We start from the raw sequence: 20,395 nt of genomic DNA on the forward strand, positions 1-20,395 counted from the left end.
GCCTCTCAGGCACAGAGCAGGAGCGGGACTTCATGGGATAAAAGTTACTGTATGTTTTTGGGCATTTCTCCATTATTCCGGTGCTGCATGTATCATCATCATCATCCGCCAATCCCAATGCATTTCTTTAATTTCAACAGCAATATCTATATTTTCTAATTATTGCATAGGCATGAAGTGAACATTTGATTTAGCCACTCAAACATGCGGATCAGAACATGCCATAATACATCATTACATTAAGCTACTAGATTTTATATACCATTACATTTAGCAAAATAATATCACAAATACATATAGGCAATAATGAATTGATTAAATGGTATAAACATTGATATAACTGTTTTAACTTGCTTCTTTTTTAATAAACCTTTGTATAACTTCCCTTTGTTATGTTTCTTTGCCACTATTGGTTTATGCATTTGCTGTGTTTCATTTCAGACGGAAAACTTTCACTTTTTACTCCACTATACTTGTATGGCATCTTAAATTACTGGTTATGATGTCATTTAAATAGGCCGAATATATATAAACAAATATATTAGATTATATGTTATTGTTAACCTGTTGAATCCCATCCCTGTTTTTCAGGTCTCAGCCTCGAAAATGACATTTCCAGAACAAATGACCATAACTACACTTCTAAAAGGGGAAAATTAATAATCTTTTTTCTCAAAGTAATGATAAACCTGTGAGTTGGATTTAGAAAAGTCAGAATCAATATAGGGGTTTTTTATTTTAAAGAAAATTCAGATTGAACATAGTAAAAAAACTGTAAATGATAGTGTCCGTCCAAAAATAGTTTTTTACTTATAGTGAAAAAACCACCCTTGAATGATGGGATGGTAGACTAAAAGCTTTAGGAATCCAAAGTACAACATATAATAAGTACCCTGTATCAAGATTGATGCAAAACAAGTGACATTTGACCTTTTTAGAGAGGTTTAGCAAAAAAAATCCACCTCTGGGGTGATTTGGGTGGATGTGGGCGTTTTTGCTGTTTCGCTGGAACCCATTGGTCGATTTTGGTGATTGACATCTCTTTTTAACCGTTAGAGCCAATAGAATCGAAGGGGAATTTCCACATACACACCAACGTTACCAAAAAAAAGTGGGGGCTTTGCGCATGCAGTTTCCCCAAATCAAAACCTGTCTCATGCTCTGAAATCTGAAAACGGAAAAGTAGGTTTATTGCTTATGGATTATCAGAAATCATTTCAAAGTGACACAGCCACATTGGATTAACCTATAGATTAACCTTCAGCAGTGTTTTTATCGTTTCATGCCATTGAAGACAACTTTTGATCAGACAACAAGGAAGGTAAGACATAGTGCCGTTTTTGCTACCTAGCGACGTGTTATGTCTGTTTTTGTTTATGTTGCGAGTTCTTATCATGGAGTGATGATACATATACCCATCGATTCTGCGTCTTCTCACGATGCTAATCGATATGTTGGATGTGCAATTACAATAAGTAATAAGGGTGTTATGAGTGAGTTTCTGTGCAACCGCCGTTAGCATTTTTTCGCTCGTGGCTAATTCAGAGGCTCAGCGTTAGCTTTGTGTTTTTTGTACAAAAAAACACAAAAAGATCAGTTAGCTGAGTTTCTTCCCGTTACATGGATATAAAACATTCATAGTTTATTCAATATTAAGAAGCCCTCAGACGTTGTTTCCTGCAGATGATGCGTTTTTCCGCCCGGGGGCGGGTGGATGGGGTTCAACAGGTTTTTTTTTAACCCGTATTGCCATAAATCAATGATTATTCATATTTCCTAAATATATCAGAAAAGCACTATTCCATGTTGAAGGACATATCAGTAGCCTAGTTACATTTCATTGGCCTGATATTGTGTTTCTATTTTTAAAATGTGATGTTTTATTCTTTATAATTATTCATGTGTTGGTTCACCTTTGCCAAACTTCTCAAAATCATCAGATTTACAATATGAATTCACACAATCAAGTTGCCCATATTTTTCCTTTTTAATATACTTATATATAAATACATACATTTTTGAAAGTCATTCTTGATTTTGGCTTCAACCTGTGATTCAGCACAAATAAGCAAGCTGGTGTAGACACATGGACGATGCAGGTAGAACAAAAACCCACAAGATTGAAAGAAAGTCAGAAGTAATGTAGAGGACCAAGGAAATAAAAACACGTGAGAAAACAAAATGAAGGTTTGCAGGATGTTAGTACCCCTGCTCCTTGTCCCAGTCACCTTCTGTTGGCAGCTGCTTCTGATGTAGCCGTAAAGTTAGGAGGAAAGGCAGTCCATTGCTTGAAAGCACAACATACTGTATCTTTGATATCTACGAATAAATTATCTCAGTTGCAGAATTCATTCCTAACACAGGACGACACAGCCAGCTTTTAGCATGAAAAAAAACCCTTGTGAGTTGAGCACTAACACTTTTAGACATTTTGAGGAGATTATACTCAAGTGTCAAAAAAGTACAGCCAACAGTATTTGATCGTATAAAAACGTTAAGATTTTGAAGGGAGTGTAATGAGAAAAAGTAGATAACCTTTGAGTCTTCTAGTTAATTACATTACATGATAGCAATCAACAACAAAATTAGCAATCTTGCAATCCATATAAAAGTAATCTGCCCAAAATTGCCATTTTTCCTGCATGAAAATAAAGTTTCTATGGGCAGTTTTACATCACTGTCAGCAGTTTACGGTCAGGCTTAAACACATCACAACCAAGCTGAAAGGTATCACTTCTAAGTACTTTCACAGGCATCGCTCTTTCATAAACATTTTTATAATCTGATATATTGCTTAAATGCTTGGTTTCAGACATGTGTCATGCTTGCCCAGTTGCATACAGTTTGTAGCCAACACAACTACTCGTTCCTACAAGACAAGCTTTGAGTTAATGTGTTATCGGATTTATTAGGGGCCAACATTATAGAGGAGCAGTTTCCTTACAAGGCAAGCCCACTCCAGGTAAGAAAAACAAGGCCTTAAATCCACTGAAGGAGTGCTGCAGTCTCTCATGCTGACCTCCACAGGTTATTCAGTCTATAAGAGGATATAACTCAGTCACATGATTACAGTTAGGGGATGAACAGTCAACACAAACCTCCTGTGAAGACAGCAAATCAGTGACAAAGATGAAGACAGTAATAATAAAAACTTGATATCACATTGAAAAAAAGAGGAAAGAACAAAGGCGTACAAGATGTGACTCCTGCTGAATTCATGTCAGAAGCTGAAGCTACAGTGGTGTTGAATGCAGCAGAAAGTGAGAGTTTAAGGCAATACTGGCAAGCACCACACCAATATATCAGAGGGACATTTGGGACAAGATATCCTCTAAATGCAACGGTTCAGTACAGGAGGGCAGAGGAGGAGTTTCACTTGTCCTGCATTTTCTCCAGAATTGGCACAATCATGTCAAATTTGGGCCTCTTTGCTGGGTCCTCGTTCATGCATATCTTCATGAGCTTGCAAATGTGGGGCGAAATGCCGGGGGGGATAGTGGGCCTCAAACCCTCCAAGGCAACCTGATAGTAAAACAGACAAAATGTTTGGTTAAGCAGGAAATATATTCCTAATGGCATTAAAGCTATGAGTTATTCTACTCAGCTGGTAATATAATGAGTTGGAGAAAGATGTGCTAACCTTCATGCCAATCTCCATGTTGGAGAGGTCAGCGTACGGCACTTCTCTGGTCACCAGCTCCCACAGCAGGATGGCAAAGCTCCACATGTCTGATGACCGACGGTTGATCTCTTCTGGCTTCTTCTGCAGGGCTGGGTATCACAAAAGGGCAACAAATGAACATCAGGCAAACACACTGAACTACACAACAGGAGCTGCCTTTCTCTACACTTCGATTCAGGTGAACACAGGTTTGTTAATATTGGGTTGAAATGCAGAAATTCAACTGGAAAGTGAATGAAAATACAACTGGTTTAACATTTTGTAGGTTTAAAATGCTAACATCTGAAAAAGAATACTTGTGATACTGCCGTTATTATGAGCTAAGGAGGCTATGCGTTTGGCTGTTTGTTTGTCAGCAGGGAAATCTCCTTGCGAGATATTCATTATACTTGGTGGAAGGGTGTAGCACGGTGAACGGAAGAAGCCATTATATTGTGTTCATCATAAAGCGTTTACAATTTGTATATTCTTCAGTAACCTATATACAGTATATCTTGGTTACTGAGGAGGTGATCTAAGAAGTGGCAAATAACCACACTATCCACATGAGTTGGTCCTCTAGGCTTACCAAATTAAAATTATTTTTTAAATGCCATCGACTATAAAAAAGAAATATCATGTTGTTGGCGCAGCAATACAAGTGACTGAAAGACCTCAGTATCTTTGTATCAACATTGAATCTCAAGCTCCTTTTCCTGTAAAACTATGTTTTCATCCCAGTAGGTGATAACAAAAAATGTTTCTATCATAGAACAATTTTGTTGGAATAATATATTGTTGCAATCTGTATAACTGTTACAAAGACATTCATGCTGAAGATAAGGCCTACAGAAAATCTTCATATCAGCCAAAAATGTACATTTGTGTCTTATCAATACCATCACTCTCGCGCTCTCAATTTCACGGATCACTACCCACTATACCTAGACTGTATGTAGGTGTTGCTATGGTAACAAGACTCCTATATCTCATGCAGGAAGCGCCATCATGCTCCATGCACTGTTTTGTGAACATAAAACCTTCTCTGTGGATCCCTGGTTATTTTCACGTACTGTGATCAGTTCATGTCTCTTGGATTTCCCCGTATCTTGGGGGAAATCTGCTGTATATTACATTTAGTTCTGAGAGTCTAGAGTATCCTGCATCCATCATACACCCTTGTGTCTTCAGCTGCCACTCTGGATCTGTGCTGTACGAGTGATGCCTACCCTCGGGGGCTACCCATGCAGGCAAGTACATCCTGCCAGGACACTGGAAGGAGAACTTGACATCTGCCATGCTGATCCTGGCTGTCATGTCTTCATCTATCTGTGGAAACAAGAACACAGAGATGTCACTTTGAAGCGAAACAGAATTATGAGTTGTTTTTTTTGGGAACACAATTGTTCTTTGAAAGGGCAGTTTATACATTTATGATTAAAAAAAAAAAACGCCACTTCTTCTTACCATAACACTTTTGCTGTTGAGATAGTGGCGAGGGATCATGGGTTCGAGTGTGTGCAAGAAGGCCATTCCACAAGCAATGTCCAGCCCAAACTTCACCGCCTGCGTCTGGTCTACCACAAAGTCTGACAGCACAGTGAGGGACAAATCATAACAGATATTAGCCACCCTTACTTTAACAACTCAACAATATGTAGCTACTACTGTACCAAAGTGATGGTGACACAATGACAAATGCTCAATAAATCACAAAAACCAAGTACAGGTATTGTGACCAGAGCAGGAATACTCACTGGTGCCTTCATGCAGCACGTTGTAGAGGGAGCCATAAGGCATCCAGTGTGTGATGATGATGGGGTGAGGGGCGGGAGGAGACTGACATGCTCCCAACATAGGAAGGACATTCGGGTGGGAAAATATCCTGGGATGGAGCCCAAGAGGGAGGGACAGACAGACAGACAGACAGAAAGAAAGAAACCCAGAGGATTTGACATAAACAGACGTCTTGTGTGAGATGCAAGCCCTCCAAAATGAAATAAGACATAACGGTCAGATCAACACAATGAAAACAGAAAAATGAGTGGCCACAACATGTAGTCTGCACAAAATTCAGGATTAGATAATAACCTGAGTTTTGGATATTCCTCGTTGAAGTCTCTGCTTTTTCTTGTGGTCCAGTCACGAACTTTAAGCACTTTAACAACAATCTCATTTCCTTGCCAGCGTCCCTGCCACAGCTACAGGCAAGAATTAAATAAAGAAAAGGTGAAATTAATGCTTGTACCTTGGCATAACAATTCAGGATAGTAAAGTAATAAGATCAGAAGTACCTCTCCAGACTGGTTCTCATTCACTTTAGCCAGGAGAGAGAGCTGTTTGTAGTCAATGCCTGCTTGTTTGTTCAGGGTGCCATTGCCTAAAAACACATAATCGATGTGAAATGTGAAAAAGCACAATACAGACAAAAAGCAGTGGACATTTCAAACACCACATGTATATTGACTGATGGAAACTTCAGCTAAAGAACAGGTTTTTATGTGTGGTGGACTCACGGGGTCGAGTTCTGGTGGTGCCTTTCCAGAACGTGTCCTTGAAGGGAATCCTAGCCAAGTTCTGTCCCATTTTCTCAGCTTTTTCTGGTTGATAAAGGAATAGTGTGCAATGAGAAAATTGAATACAAAGACAATCAAAAGGGAAGCTGAAACTGTTGAAATGAGGGAGGTGGTAAAGAGGGGTCAGTATACCACTGAGGAGTTCACGCAGGTGTGGTTTGGCTTTGTCCAGGGGCGTTTCCCCATATTTGTTACAGATGCTCACCTGAGCCCCATTAGTCACAAGGTCCTAAGTGAAAGGAGGAATTGTTGTTAGCTACATTTTAATAGTTTGTTATTAAACATAAAATGTATTTAATTCCACCAGGGGGCACACTCACCTCAGCCACTTGGTCTTGGCCCCAGAAGCAGGCATAATGCAGTGGTGTGTTCCCGTGCTCATTGGCTGAATTAGTGTCTGCTTTGCACTGAATCAGCTGAAAGGGAAGCAGAAACAAAGGATTAAAAGCAAAACAAGGCTGGACAGATCTTGTTTGGGCTGTATACAGGGATGAGTGTTAATGCTGAAAAAAACAAAAAGTTTGTCTCGCCTGTGGACACATACCAGAGGTATTGAGACATACCTAACATTAAACTCAATACCTGAGTGGGAGCAAATCTAAATCAGACACCCCAGAGCAGAGGCTTCACATTCTGGCATACAAAACGCTTCGTTACAATATCTCTTCATATTCTTTTGGAGACTGAAGTCAATGTCTTCAAATACAAAAGTCTGGCAGGAAGCTGCGTTCAATGCACTGCATGTTGCATGGTTAAAAAGCCTTTCAACAGGTCATACAGTATACCAATGTGGAGCATGTTAAAAGGAGTCCTGCAGCTTGTGCAAACACAGAACATCAGGGAATGGATCACCATATTGCTGGTTAAATTGCAGCCAATGTGCACAAATGCTGTTAAATGGTAAACTATTTAAACTTATCTTGGCAAATCAAGAGTAGCCACAGAATCAGCTATAGATAACTTCTTCTCTTTATAAATAACTTGTTGACAGGGGTAAAAGTAAACTGTAGTTGCAGACACTGAAACATCAACACTGAAACATTGCTACATCTCCCTCATCCCTGCAGTTTGACATTTCTTATGATGGAACTGCAAGAACAGACAAGACCTCTGCATCTGCAATTGCTCTTGGGATGACATCATCTGAGGTTTCATAATATCCTGGGTTTATGAAGCAAACTTGAACAGTTATATGAGCATTTTAAAGGATGACCAAAGGGGCGTGCCCCAGTGTGTACATGAACCACACCTTTCCCACGATTTCGCGATGTCCGTGACTGGAGGCCAGGTGTAGGGGCGTGTCGTCCCCCCGGTTCATGACGTTAATGCGAGCCCCTCTCATGATGAGCATGTCCACCACGCTGGAGCGGCCCTCCCTGCAAGCCCAGTGCAGCGGGCTGAAGCCGTGGTCATCTCTACAGAGAGAAGGGTAACATTTGTATTCAGCACAGGTTTCACCGACAAAAATACTTTTTTCATAGAAATTCGCCTGTCCTGAAGTTCTTCTAATGGCGCGTTTCCACTGCAGCGCAGAGCTCGCTTTAAGCGTGCCGAGCGAGGCCCGTTTTTGGTTGCGCTTGCACTTGGCCTAGTTTTGGCACGGGGCTACTTTTTCATATTTTTTCTGGCCCGACTAAATCGTGGTTCTATCGAGGCCAACAAACAGGGCTGAGTCGGGCTGAGTTTGCTAAACTAGAGAGAGAATCGCTGTCAAGGGGGCTACAACTACAACAAGATGAACATATTTGACCGTGATTTAATTGTAATACACGTTTCAAAATGATGCCGAAGTAACAAGATAATGATACCGGTTAGTCAAAACCATGAATTAATGCTTTGACAAGACTGCAGACAGACGGCAGGCGAAAAACCTTTTAAAATGCGTGATCTTCTTATCATAGACACATGCATTTCCAAACATTTGGTCTACCTATGCTGTAAAATGTATTATCTCTTCGATTTACACACGGCATCTATTGCACGTCTGTCCGTCCTAGGAGAGGGATCCCTCCTCTGTTGCTCTCCCTGAGGTTTTCTCCCATTTTCCCCTTTAAACTGTGGGTTTTTCTCCGGAGCTTTTTCATTGTACGATGTGAGGATCTAAGGACAGAGGGTGTCGTTTTCTCATACTGATATTCTGCACAAACTGTGCTGTTGTATTTGCTGTAAAGTGTCTTTACTTTAGGGTATTTTTATTATATGTACAGCACTTTGACTCGACCAAAAATCATTTAAAAAAAAATGTGCTATATAAATAAAACTTGATTTGATTTGTTGTCTAAATGGAGATCGGCTAAGCTAACGCAATATAGGCTATGTGCTCCGACCGTCCAGACTCACAACGGCCTATACAGACATAAATAAACCAGCGACTGTATTCGCCATGACACAGACAGTCAGTGGTTTGTACTTGTTTAACTTTTGTCTAGTTTATGAACAGATATGAGGAGCTTGAGTGCAAACAGCTAACGGCTGATGTTGTTTTTTCTGGGGTGCTCACGGGTGCTCATTGAAGATGATGTCACGGCTCCGCCTACACTTACAATAGTTACTGCCCCAGCTCCTAAACTGTAATGGAAGCGCAGCATTAAAGTGAGCCGGGCCTAATAAGGCCTAACCAAACCGAGCGAGGCCGAGCGAGGCCTGCGGTGGAAATGCGCCATAAGTATGTCATGAGTCAGCAATAAGTACTTTTATTAGGTCTCCTCAGCATTTAATCCAATGCGCCATACAAGTCAACGACACAGCAATACAGCCACCAAATCAACATAAAGTTAAATTAACACAAATGTTAGAACTTTAAGGAAATAGGTATATTCTGTGGGATTGTTGTGTCAGGCCATATTAATAGTAAGCTAAGTATATAAGTTCCTTAGATACCATCAGTTCCCAGTTTCTATCTAAAGCTACAGCATTATGTTGTTGTGCATTAATTTAAGAGGGACTCTCTGCTTTGAGATCACAAAATGAGGAATTTGTTCATTTGGTATCCTCCTCGGAAAAAGGAAGTTGATGCAACTCAGACTGAAACAGCACATAAACCATCAGTCCTCTTTGCCTCAGGACACAGGCAGCAATACAATAAGGGCTGAGTGAAAGAGAAACAATCGGACAAAAAAAAGTAAATAAGATAAAAATAGTTGGTTGAATATTTGCTGCAGGCCCAGTAAGACTTCCTTCAGCAGCGCTGCACACACATGCACTCAGGCTGCTGTGTGCGATGGTGTCATTTTACTCTGACTTCCTGTGGACGGCACTCCCTTATCCAACTCATCGATTCTCTAATTCAGCAATGATGACATATTACACTTTCCATACACCTTCCGTTTCCATATGGGCTCTATTGTTTGTGCTACACAGCATAAACCCTAAAAATAAAGTTATGCATCTACTCTGAAATGATGACTAGGCGTACAGCATAATAATGCAATCTGAGAACTAAGGGAGTATTATGAATCTGCAGGAATCTGAACCCTTTGCCCCCGCCATCAATTCACTGGCTTGTATTCACAATTCCTGCAAAGCTCTGCTGAAAGCAACATCAAGAGCCCCACAGAGACCCTCAGTCCCACAACACATATGTGTCTGTGCATCTGGGTGACCTGCTGCAGTCACATCCGATTTGCCCTCTGAGCAATTTCCTCTCAGACAAAAAGGCCAAATCCCCAAAACTTAATTAGTGTAAGTTTATGATAGGAACACTCCGCAGAGCCTCAATTCTCTCATGTTATTAGAGTTCTGTGTTGAGCTGAACACTGTTTAAGAAAGGAAGTAAAGTTATGAAGTCAACACATAAACAAATGTACCATCCTGCTCATCTGTATGACAACCACAACGTGATATAAACAATCTTGTATCAACCCTGCCTCCAGTAGTTGTCTGGTTTCAGCTCCTTTGAATTGGAGGATTTGATGGCTTACTATTTTATGTCATTGTTAACATCCATCCATCCATCTTCTCCCGCTTATCCGTGGTTGGGTCGCGAAGGTAGCAGTTCCAGCAGAGAGCCCCAAACTTTCTTTTCCCTGGCCACATCAACCAGCTCTGACTGGGGGATCCCAAGGTGCTCCCAGGCCAGCGAAGAGATATAATCCCTCAACCTGGTCCTAGGTCTACCCCTTGGTCTCTTCCCAGCTGGACGTGCCTGGAACACCTCCCTAGGGAGGCGCCCAGGTGGCATCCTAACTAGGTGCCCGAACCACCTCAACTGGCTCCTTTCGACGTGAAGGAGGAGCGGTTCAACTCCGAGTCCCTCCCGGATGAACGAACTTCTCACCTTATCCCTAAGGGAGACACCAGCCACCCTGCGGAGAAAACCCATCTCGGCCGCTTGTACCCGCGATCTCGTTCTTTCGGTCATGACCCATCCTTCATGACCATACTGCAGGTGAGGGTAGGAACGAAAATGGCCTGGTAGACCGAGAGCTTTGCCTTCTGGCTCAGCTCCCTTTTCGTCACAACGGTGCGGTAAAGCGACTGCAGTACCGCTCCCGCTGCTCCGATTCTCCGACCCATCTCACGCTCCATTGTTCCCTCACTCGAGAACAAGACCCCGAGATACTTGAACTCCTTCACTTGGGGTAAGGACTCATTCCCTACTTGGAGTGGACAGTCCATCGGTTTCCTGCTGAGAACCATGGCCTCAGATTTGGAGGTGCTGATCCTCATCCCAGCCGCTTCACACTTGGTTGCGAACCGATCCAGTGAGTGCTGAAGGTCGCAGACCGATGAAGCCATCAGAACCACATCATCTGCAAAAAGCAGTGGTGCAATCCTTAGTCCACCGAACTGCAGACCCCCTCCCCCACGACTATGCCTCGAAATTCGATCCATGTATATTACAAACAGGATTGGTGACAAAGCGCAGCCTTGGCGGAGGCCAACCCTCACCGGAAATGGGTCCGACTTACTGCCGAGGACCCGGACACAGCTCTCGCTTTGGGAGTACAGAGATTGGATGGCCCTGAGTAGAGACCCCTTCACCCCATACTCCCGCAGCACCTCCCACAGTGACTCCCTGGGAACCCGGTCATACGCCTTCTCCAAGTCTATAAAACACATGTAGACTGGATAAGCGTACTCCCAGGCCCCCTCCAGGATTCTTGCAAGAGTAAAAAGCTGATCCGTCGTTCCACGACCAGGACGGAATCCGCATTGTTCCTCCTCAATCTGAGGTTCGACAATCGGCCTGACCGTCCTTTCGAGTACCTTAGAGTAAACTTTCTCGGGGAGGCTGAGTAGTGTGATGCCTCTGTAATTGGCACACACCCTCTGATCCCCCTTTTTAAAAAGGGGAACCACCACCCCGGTCTGCCACTCCTTCGGTACTGTTTCCGACTTCCACGCAACGTTGATGAGACGTATCAACCATGACAGTCCCTCAACACCCAGAGCCTTCAGCATTTCTGGGCGGATCTCATCCACCCGCCCCGGGGCTTTGCCACTGTGAAGTTGTTTGACGACCTCAGTGACCTCCCCCCGGGAGATTGGTGTCGATCCCCCGTCGTACTCCAGCTCTGCCTCTAACATAGAGGGCGGAGTTGTCGGGTTCAGGAGTTCCTCAAAGTGCTCCTTCCAACGCCCTAACACTCCATCAGTTGAGGTCAACAACGTCCCATCCTTACTGTACACAGCCTGGATGGTTCCCTGCTTCCAACTCCTGAGGTGTCGGACAGTTTTCCAGAACAACTTTGGTGCCGCCCGAAAGTCCTTTTCCATGTCTTCTCCAAACTTCTCCTACACCCGCTGCTTTGCCTCGGCCACGGCTGAGGCTGCTGCCCTTCGGGCCTGTCGGTACCTTGCAACTGCCTTGGGAGTCCCCCGGGATAACAAATCCCTGAAGGCCTCCTTCTTCAGTCGGACGGCTTCCCTGACTACCGTTGTCCACCAGGAGGTTCGAGGGTTAACGCCCCTTGAGGCACCTAGGACCTTGAAACCACAGCTCCCCGCCGCGGCTTCGGCAATAGAGGCTTTGAACACCGACCACTCTGGTTCAATGTCCCCAACCTCCACAGGAATGCCCGAAAAGCTCCGCCGGAGGTGTGAGTTGAAGGCCTTCTGAACTTGGGCCTCCTGAACTTGGGCCTCCTCCAGACGTTCCCAGTTCACCCGAACTACACGTTTGGGCTTACCAGGTCTATCCAGAGGCTTCCCCCGCCACTCGACCCAACTCCCCACCAGATGGTGATCAGTTGACAACTCCGCCCCTCTCTTTACCCGAGAGTCCAAAACATACGGCCTCAGGTCCAATGATACGATAACGAAATCGATCATGGACCTTCTGCCTAGGGTGCTCTGGTACCACGTACACTTATGAGCATCCTTATGTTCGAACATGGTGTTTGTTATGGCCAATCCATGACTAGCACAGAAGTCCAGTAACAAACCACCACTCCGGTTCAGATCAGGGGGGCCGTTCCTCCCAATCACTCCCCTCCAAGTGTCTCCATCATTGCCCACATGTGCGTTGAAGTCTCCCAGCAAGATTAAAGAGTCCCCTTTAGGAGCCCCATACAGGACTCTTTCCAGGGTCTCCAAGAAGGCCGTATACTCTGAACTGCTGTTGGGTGCATAAGCACACACAGCAGTCAGAGTTTTCCCCCCCATAACCCGCAGGCGTAGGGAGGCGACCCTCTCGTCCACTGGGGTCATTGTTAACATAAGAATGTTATATCCGATAACTAGTGTTGGTGTGGTGGTTGGACCAAATAACACATTTGATATCACCTTGGAATCTTGTGGAACTTATGCTGATATTCATTCACCATCTGATGTATAGACCAATCAATCAATTGCACATTAATACATAAAATAATAATCAAAAGTTATAAAAAGGTATGATGTGCCTGAAACATTATCAGCATTTGTTTATGCCTGTCTTTATATTTTGAGAAATTATGTAACCATTTTTCACATTTCACTTTTATTTTACTATTTTTCTTTTATATTTACTATTTACTTGTACTATTTTTCTCCGTTTTATTGTGTTGCACTGTTGGAGGAGCCTGTGACCTAAGATTTTCATCGTCATAACTACACTGTAGCTATGTTCGTATGACCAATAAAAGTCTTGAACCTTGAATGACAATGTTTTTTGCAAATGATAAAAATAGTGCATAATTTTTTTATCCACTAATGACTAACAATACAAGTGCCCCAATCCACATTCAAGTGCTGCAAACGTACTTCCAACACATCATCTGAGGGCTCTGGTTTCCTGAGTTTATTTTCATTCGGAGACCCTTTTTATAGGATATAGGATTTTCCCTCTAAGCTAGCTTCATCCCCACACCCCAGAGGCTCTGGAGTGCCAGGCTTTCCTCCTGCTCTCCCCCTCCACACTAGCTGTGGTCATTTATTTCAGGCACTTCAACCTGCCAACAGTGCTCAGTTTGGCAGACAGAGATCCAGAGGAAGAGACCGTGTCTGGACCCTGTTTGTCTCTGCCCAGACTTCCCCCCCTCCGCTCAATAGCACGCCTGAGGGAGGGTCAACTAAATTCACACCAACATCTGACAACTAAAAAGAAAACAATGGCACAATAATTTTACTTCAGAGAAATACAATATCACAGGAAAAATCTATGAAACATTTTATGATTCTATATAAAATCCTGCAAAATCTGATCTTGTTGCTAGTGTTTCATTGCTTTCCTTTGCCTTAGACAAAGATCATTTCTAAGGGATCCTGTATTGAGGAATTTAAGAAAAACAAGGTTTGTCAGATTAAGTAGCACACCAGCTGTTGTTTCAGCGTGCCAGATGCAGTAAAAACTCATTTAATAAATAAAAGTATGGCATTGTACTCGATATTCACAGATGCCCAAAATGAAAAGGCTGATCGGGCCTGAAGTATTATTAATTAGCACATCCATACACATATTAATGTGTGGCCAATATATTATTATCAGATAAACACTTGTTATTGTTATGATAATTCCATTTAATAATTATATTTGATAATGTTGCTTTTTCTTTTGCTATAGCTCCAGACTACAGATGTTAACATAAACCCGTTATGATAATGACAGATTCAAGTTTAGTCAATTCTTCTATAAGGACTGTAGAAATAAATGGGAGAGATTAGCAGAGCGTGGAAAGCATATCTGATCTTTTTTTTTTTTTTTTCACAAAATGCTAACACTGATTCTTCTGAGAACACGACAACCTGCTCCAACAAGCCTCTCTGAACTGTCGGCTTGCAGTAGTTCTCACTGCAGGGCAACATACTGCTGCTCCCACCAAAGAGTATAGATTAAATCTGCATTCACACTGTGAACCTACCTCTTTCCCAGAAAAGGAGCCTGCATGGTAAACTCGATACAAAATAAGTGCTGTCCTAAGGGCCAAAGACATTATGAGTGAAATGGAAAGTCTTCTGCTCTAACTATTATTCACACATGTGGAGGGCTTATTTTGGATGCAAATGTAAACAGAGGCTAAATACAGATAACCATCAAAGCCATAATTACACACTTGTAAGCCAAAGAAATCACAAGAGCATTGACCCCAGTCCTCTCCGGAGATTAAACGCAACACAAGCGGGGCACTCAGGAATAGAAGTCGGGCGCAGACTATTATTATTATTCAAATGGTGCAGCAACAGGAAATTATTTTCAGTATTCAAATGCAAACCAATTTTTCATTTGTTCAAATGTTAAGCATCGCAAATTCAGGGAGTCCAAGTTGACCAGTTGTGTTGCATTACTGTCTGCCCAACAGTCTAAAAAATTGAGGATACTGTATTCAATGTATTATACTGTAAGTAGGGCTGCTCAATTAATCGTATTTGAATCGCAATTAAGATTATGGCTTGCAACGATTATGAAAACAACGTAATCGAAATATAACAATTACTTTTTAATATTATTATTAATTTTTCTTTTTTTTCTTTATTAATTTTTCTTTCTTATTGGTTTTTCAGTTGAATTATACTTAAAGTTCAGGGTAATCAACTGTTCAAAACATACTGTTCACATTTTTTCTCTCCAATAAATGGATGTTTTCAAAGTAAATTGTTTTTAATAATCGTGATATCAATTATTGACCCAAATAATCGTAATTATGATTTTTACCATAATCGAGCAGCCCCATTTGAAAGGCTGGAACATATATTAAAAGTATTTATAATGTTTTGGAAAATGTGCATATCAATATTCAGTTATTCAACACATTTATAAATCAAGCAAATATTTTGAAATGCATCGAGCGTTAAGTCCATGTTGTGCAAACAAAATGTTATGCATTCTCTGAATCTAAACTTCAAATGATAGGGATTTGCTGCACTCCTTTGTTTATGCAACAGCAAACTGAATATCTACATGTTTGGGCTCAATGTTCGGACAAAAGAAGGGAACCTGAAAGCATCGTCTTGGGCTAGGAAAGCAAAATGGACTATTATCTAACATTTAAAAAGACAAAAATTATTCAGGGTCAGTTGCAGCCCTAGCCTTAGGGTTTCAGCTTTACAAATGTATTCAATTTCAAACCATGGGTTACTCTCCATGCAACGCAAAACTATATCATATACTGACATTACTATATTTGGTACCAACATTACTCAAAATTGGGGTTGAAATATATTCAGAGAAGACCAGAAGAGAGAATAACTACATTGTAAACATTTAGGAGAAACTTTGCAATTATCTCTTGTGAACTTGGGAGGAAATGGCGAGCGGAAATGAGCGGAGTTATCTAATACTACTGGGAGAAGAATAACAGAAACATAAGTGGAGGAGGGGAACGTGATGTCCTCTGCTATGGCTTACTCTGCATTTCTGTTTTGAAAAATTCACAATTTGCCCCCCCACGCACACTCACAATGATCCTCTGTCTCGTCACACATAACTCTTCGAGCCCGGCCCTACTACAATGATCTCCTCCCCCTCTCCCTCAGTTTTGGTAGGTGGTAGAAGGTTCCCTCGAGGCCTGTGTGTTATTCCTTGTAAGGAGATTCAGCATTCCACTACTACTCTCTGTCAGGGAGTAACATCAGCGTAAACACACCATCATCGAGGAGCACAGCAAATATCACATTGATATCTGAGAGGCTGAGATACAGGGGGTTAATGAAATATAACAAGGGAATGAGTAGAAATTCTGTAGGGAAATTAAATGGCAAGAATAAATGTGTTTCACCCACTGGGGGAGATATATCAACCGGAAAAGGGAACTTGACATGCAATCAGCTAATGGACGAGTCACATGTTGGGAATGCATGGATACACACTGGCTTGATGCAATCATACCGTCTAAACAGTGGGGAATTTGAATGAAAGGAAAGGGGAAACTGAGCACACAATGTCAATACAGACATTAAAAAGGCGAACAAATATTCCTTATTATCTGTATCAATAACTAAAAATTAGACAAAAGTGCTCCAAAAAGGACTATTTGGTATTTTGCAATGGCTGACTTCTTGCATGTTTGTATTTTTTTATTATAAAAAGGTATGAATCCTTCTTTAATCTTTACAGCCCTAAACATGAAAAACAACTGGCAAGCTCTGCCAAGTGTTTCTTTACAGATTCAGCTGAGGATACAGAAGGACTGTTACTATCAGACAGACATTTTGTATAACAAACATGTCACATCTTACAGAAGCCTGCAGATCTGTGTGAGGGTATGTTTACTCTTTATTTTAATTCCTCCAAGGGTCTCAATTCAAATTAAAGCGTGACTATCTCTACCACGACAGCAGGCTTCCTGTCCAACATCACGTTTCTGAATTACTCTGGACATAAACATGTGCCCAAAAGGAAATGAGTTCAAGCATAGGCCACTATCTCGCTAGGGACTGAAAAGGCGGGCTCTCAGCCTGCACCAAAAATATAGGCTTAAAATTAAACATTCAAAGTAAGAAACGACACTACGGTGTAACTAAATAAACTTTGGCTCACCCTTGATTGAGGTCGTTCTCTGTATTGTCCAACCATAATCGAACTGCAACCGCATTGCCTTCCCGGCACTGCGTGAAGATATCATCCATTTTAGTTAGTGTATTCTCCTCTTCTTAAGTAGCACCCGTGGGAGTAGATGCAGAAAGGAGCTGGGACAGATGAGAGGCAACCCGAGGGGTTCAGCAGGGGCCTGGGCAGCATCAGTCCCTCATCTGGGAGACTGAGGAACACAAGAAGCTCAATGGCACTCCAGCAACCCTGTGAAGGGGGACACAAACAAGGAAGTTGCTCTGATAACGCATATTAAACCCGTTTGATTCCAGATGATAAAGGCTATGTGGCATGTACTGTTGTACAAACTTAAAATATAAGATAGCAACAACTTAGAAACCTAGTGTTGAGTAATCTTATCCGCCCTAAATACTGGCTGGATGTGCAGTTTACAGCAAAGTGACTCACAACACTGTTTTGTTGAACCCATGGTGAACACCATGGTGAATACATATTTGTATCCACAATACTTTTATTAGCACCAACAAGGTATTGTGGTTGATCAATTAGTTGATTGACAGAAAATCTATCTGTAACTGGATTCAATAATCAGTTAGTTGTTTAAGACATTTATCACACACAAATAGAAAACAACTGGTTACAGTTTCCTTATTTCTGATGATTTACTGCTTTTCTCTGTCTTATGTTGCAAATTATATTTGGAACATTGAGGAAAAAAACAAGCTATGCGAGTAGGTCATCTTTCTTAAATTTCAACCGGCATTTTTAATAAACAAGGTAGATGTTGTAGTAGAGGGTGTGAATGATACACTTCCTTATATTCCACACAACCTGGACCATGATAAAAACATGATATGCTTGCTAAATATAAAGCATAGACTAATTTCAAGACATTACTGAAGACACCAGATTGTAAAGAGTTTAAAAAGTTGGAATGACACTAGCACAGTACTGGGATCACAATTGCCCATGTACAATTAATATGAAGAAAGACATACATTTCTAACTTAATGTTTGAATAAGCCCATCACTCGAACTTAAAAAAGGTAAGGCGGATGCCAACACTTTATATGTTAGTGCAATTTAACACCACTTTCAGGTTGACTTTGTGATTTGTTCATATAAATTAACACACAAATAGCAACAATCTGGTGTCAGAGTAATGATTTCACCCCACCGAGCAGTGTGACTAGCTGCTCTGCTACTAGCTAACAGAGAGGAATAGCTCATTAAACAAGCTGGTTATGCTTTCAGCACCTGTCAGGAACACAATGTGGTTTTATTACATCCGACTAAACCAAAAGTGAGTGTATAAGCTCCACGCATTAGCTAGCATCCTCTGGTTAACTAAATGAGACACAGGCTAACAAGCTAACAAACTATCTATACGCCTCGGACAGTCTCCCTTTCTCTCAATTCACGCTGATTTGACTGAGATAAACACACAACGATGTAAGTTGGTGGTTTGAAGAGAGCAAATAGAAATGAAATATGCCTCCAATGAGATAAACTTACCGGGTATATTCGCCTGTTGCGGTGTAACGCGGTTAGTAGTTATTAGCAGCGTTATGTTTCTGGGTTGAATGCTGCGGGACGTCCACACCCTCACCGCCGCCGTACGTGGTAATGTCCAGAGCAAGAGAGGCCCGCCCCCTACAGGCGGGATGGGGCACTGCAGAGAGGACAAATCCACTGCCTCAGGTCATGGTTTTTAAAATACAAAGGCATCAATACTAGGCAGTTGTAACAGTGGAAGAAGTACTCAGATCTTGTACTTTAGTAAAAGTAGAACTACCAAAGTGTAGGAATAGTCTTTTACAAGTAAAAGTCCTGCATTCAAAATTACAAAAAAAAAGGTACAAAAGTATTTTGATCAAAATATACTTGGAGTACTAAAAGTAAAAGTAGACTACTCCTTATGCAGATTGGTCCATTTCAAACTAATATATGATATGTTTTGATTCAAATTATTGATGCATTTAAGTGTTAACAAAGCAGGCAAAGTTGGAGCTAGTTTTAATTATTGTAATGCTGCAGGTAGCTTGTGAATGTTACTCCTTGTGTAATTACAGTCTTTTTTAAGTGTTGATTATTATTCAAATTATTAATCAAAATCGGAAAAATAACTAAAGATATTTAATAAATGTGGTGGAGTTAAAGTACACTATTTATATTTGAGTTGAAGAACAAAAGAAGGTCCCTCAAAAATTATACAGAACTTGAGTAGATCTACTTTACGGTCCTGCCTGACTCTCACCATATTACTTCCCTGATGGCTCCCACAGGATTGCTGACACCCCTCGTGGATTCATCTTCTTATCATAGACACATGCATTTCCAAACATTTGGACTACCTATGTTGTAAATGTATTATCTTTTCGATTTACACACGGCATCTATTGCACATCTGTCCGTCCTGGGAGAGTGATCGCTCCTCTGTTGCTCTCTCTGAGGTTTCTCCCATTTTTCCCTTTAAACTGTGGGTTTTCTCTGGAAGTTTTTCCTTGTACAATGTGAGGGTCTAAGGACAGAGGGTGTCGTGCTGTCATACTGATATTCTGTACAAACTGTGAAGACCACTGAGACAAATGTAACATTTGTGATATTGGGCCACCACTGTACAGAGTTGGAAAAACATATTTTGCTTTTGTTTGAGTACCAATATTTGGTGACAAGTTGAGGTTCTGCATGTTAATATCACTTGATCTAAAAATGTTTTACATATTTTACATCGGTGACGTACTAATACATTAATATTAATATAATTTACTGCTGAAGTTGTAAAGCTGTGGCTTATTAGACAAATTATAGCGAAGTAGAGGTAAAGAGTTGCATTAAATGGAAATACTCAACCAATTAATTACAGTAATTGAGTAAAGTTAGTTACTTCCCACCACAGGTTATTTGGACATCCCTAAGGGAAAATATAGCGCCAAAAGACAACATAATTTATATTATTTATTTGTAATATGGCTATTTTTTTTGCAAGTGAACATTTTAAAACCATTGACTTTCTAGTTTGAAGTTTAGGTATTATGTTTTATTCCAACTATAATATAAAATCATTATTAAAATATTAAAACATTAAAACAAATAGTTTCAAATACTGACAAAATGTTGGATAAAACTGATTAAAAGAAACACACATTTTTACATTGCTAAATGGACAATTATCTTTGAGCTAGTGGCGGGGCGAAACTCCCGGAAGTAATTTCAAAGCAAAAGCCTTCACAGTCTGGTGAAATTTAA

The 20,395-nt window shown here is 41.2% G+C and overlaps 1 protein-coding gene across 2 annotated transcripts; it reads right to left on the reverse strand.

The window, feature by feature from the left end:
- Positions 1 to 1,968: 1,968 nt before the first annotated feature.
- LOC307037435 (scaffold protein ILK) lies at positions 1,969 to 18,818 on the reverse strand. 2 transcript variants are annotated; one of them, XM_079678303.1, is made up of 13 exons: positions 18,662 to 18,818; positions 17,135 to 17,392; positions 7,487 to 7,652; positions 6,558 to 6,653; positions 6,370 to 6,466; positions 6,178 to 6,261; positions 5,956 to 6,041; positions 5,753 to 5,862; positions 5,419 to 5,546; positions 5,129 to 5,250; positions 4,891 to 4,990; positions 3,641 to 3,771; positions 1,969 to 3,522 (listed from the first exon to the last, which is right to left on the reverse strand). In XM_079678303.1, the coding sequence occupies exons 2-13, from the start codon at positions 17,221 to 17,223 to the stop codon at positions 3,373 to 3,375; spliced, it is 1,359 nt and encodes a 452-aa protein (XP_079534429.1). In that variant the 5' UTR covers positions 17,224 to 17,392; positions 18,662 to 18,818; the 3' UTR covers positions 1,969 to 3,372. The 2 variants fall into 2 exon arrangements, with proteins under 2 accessions (XP_079534429.1, XP_079534430.1); XM_079678304.1 differs by having other exon boundaries at positions 17,135 to 17,354; positions 18,662 to 18,811.
- Positions 18,819 to 20,395: the final 1,577 nt, after the last annotated feature.

This window comes from Notothenia rossii (assembly GCF_949606895.1).
Source record: "Notothenia rossii genome assembly, chromosome: 4".
Taxonomy (NCBI): domain Eukaryota; kingdom Metazoa; phylum Chordata; class Actinopteri; order Perciformes; family Nototheniidae; genus Notothenia; species Notothenia rossii.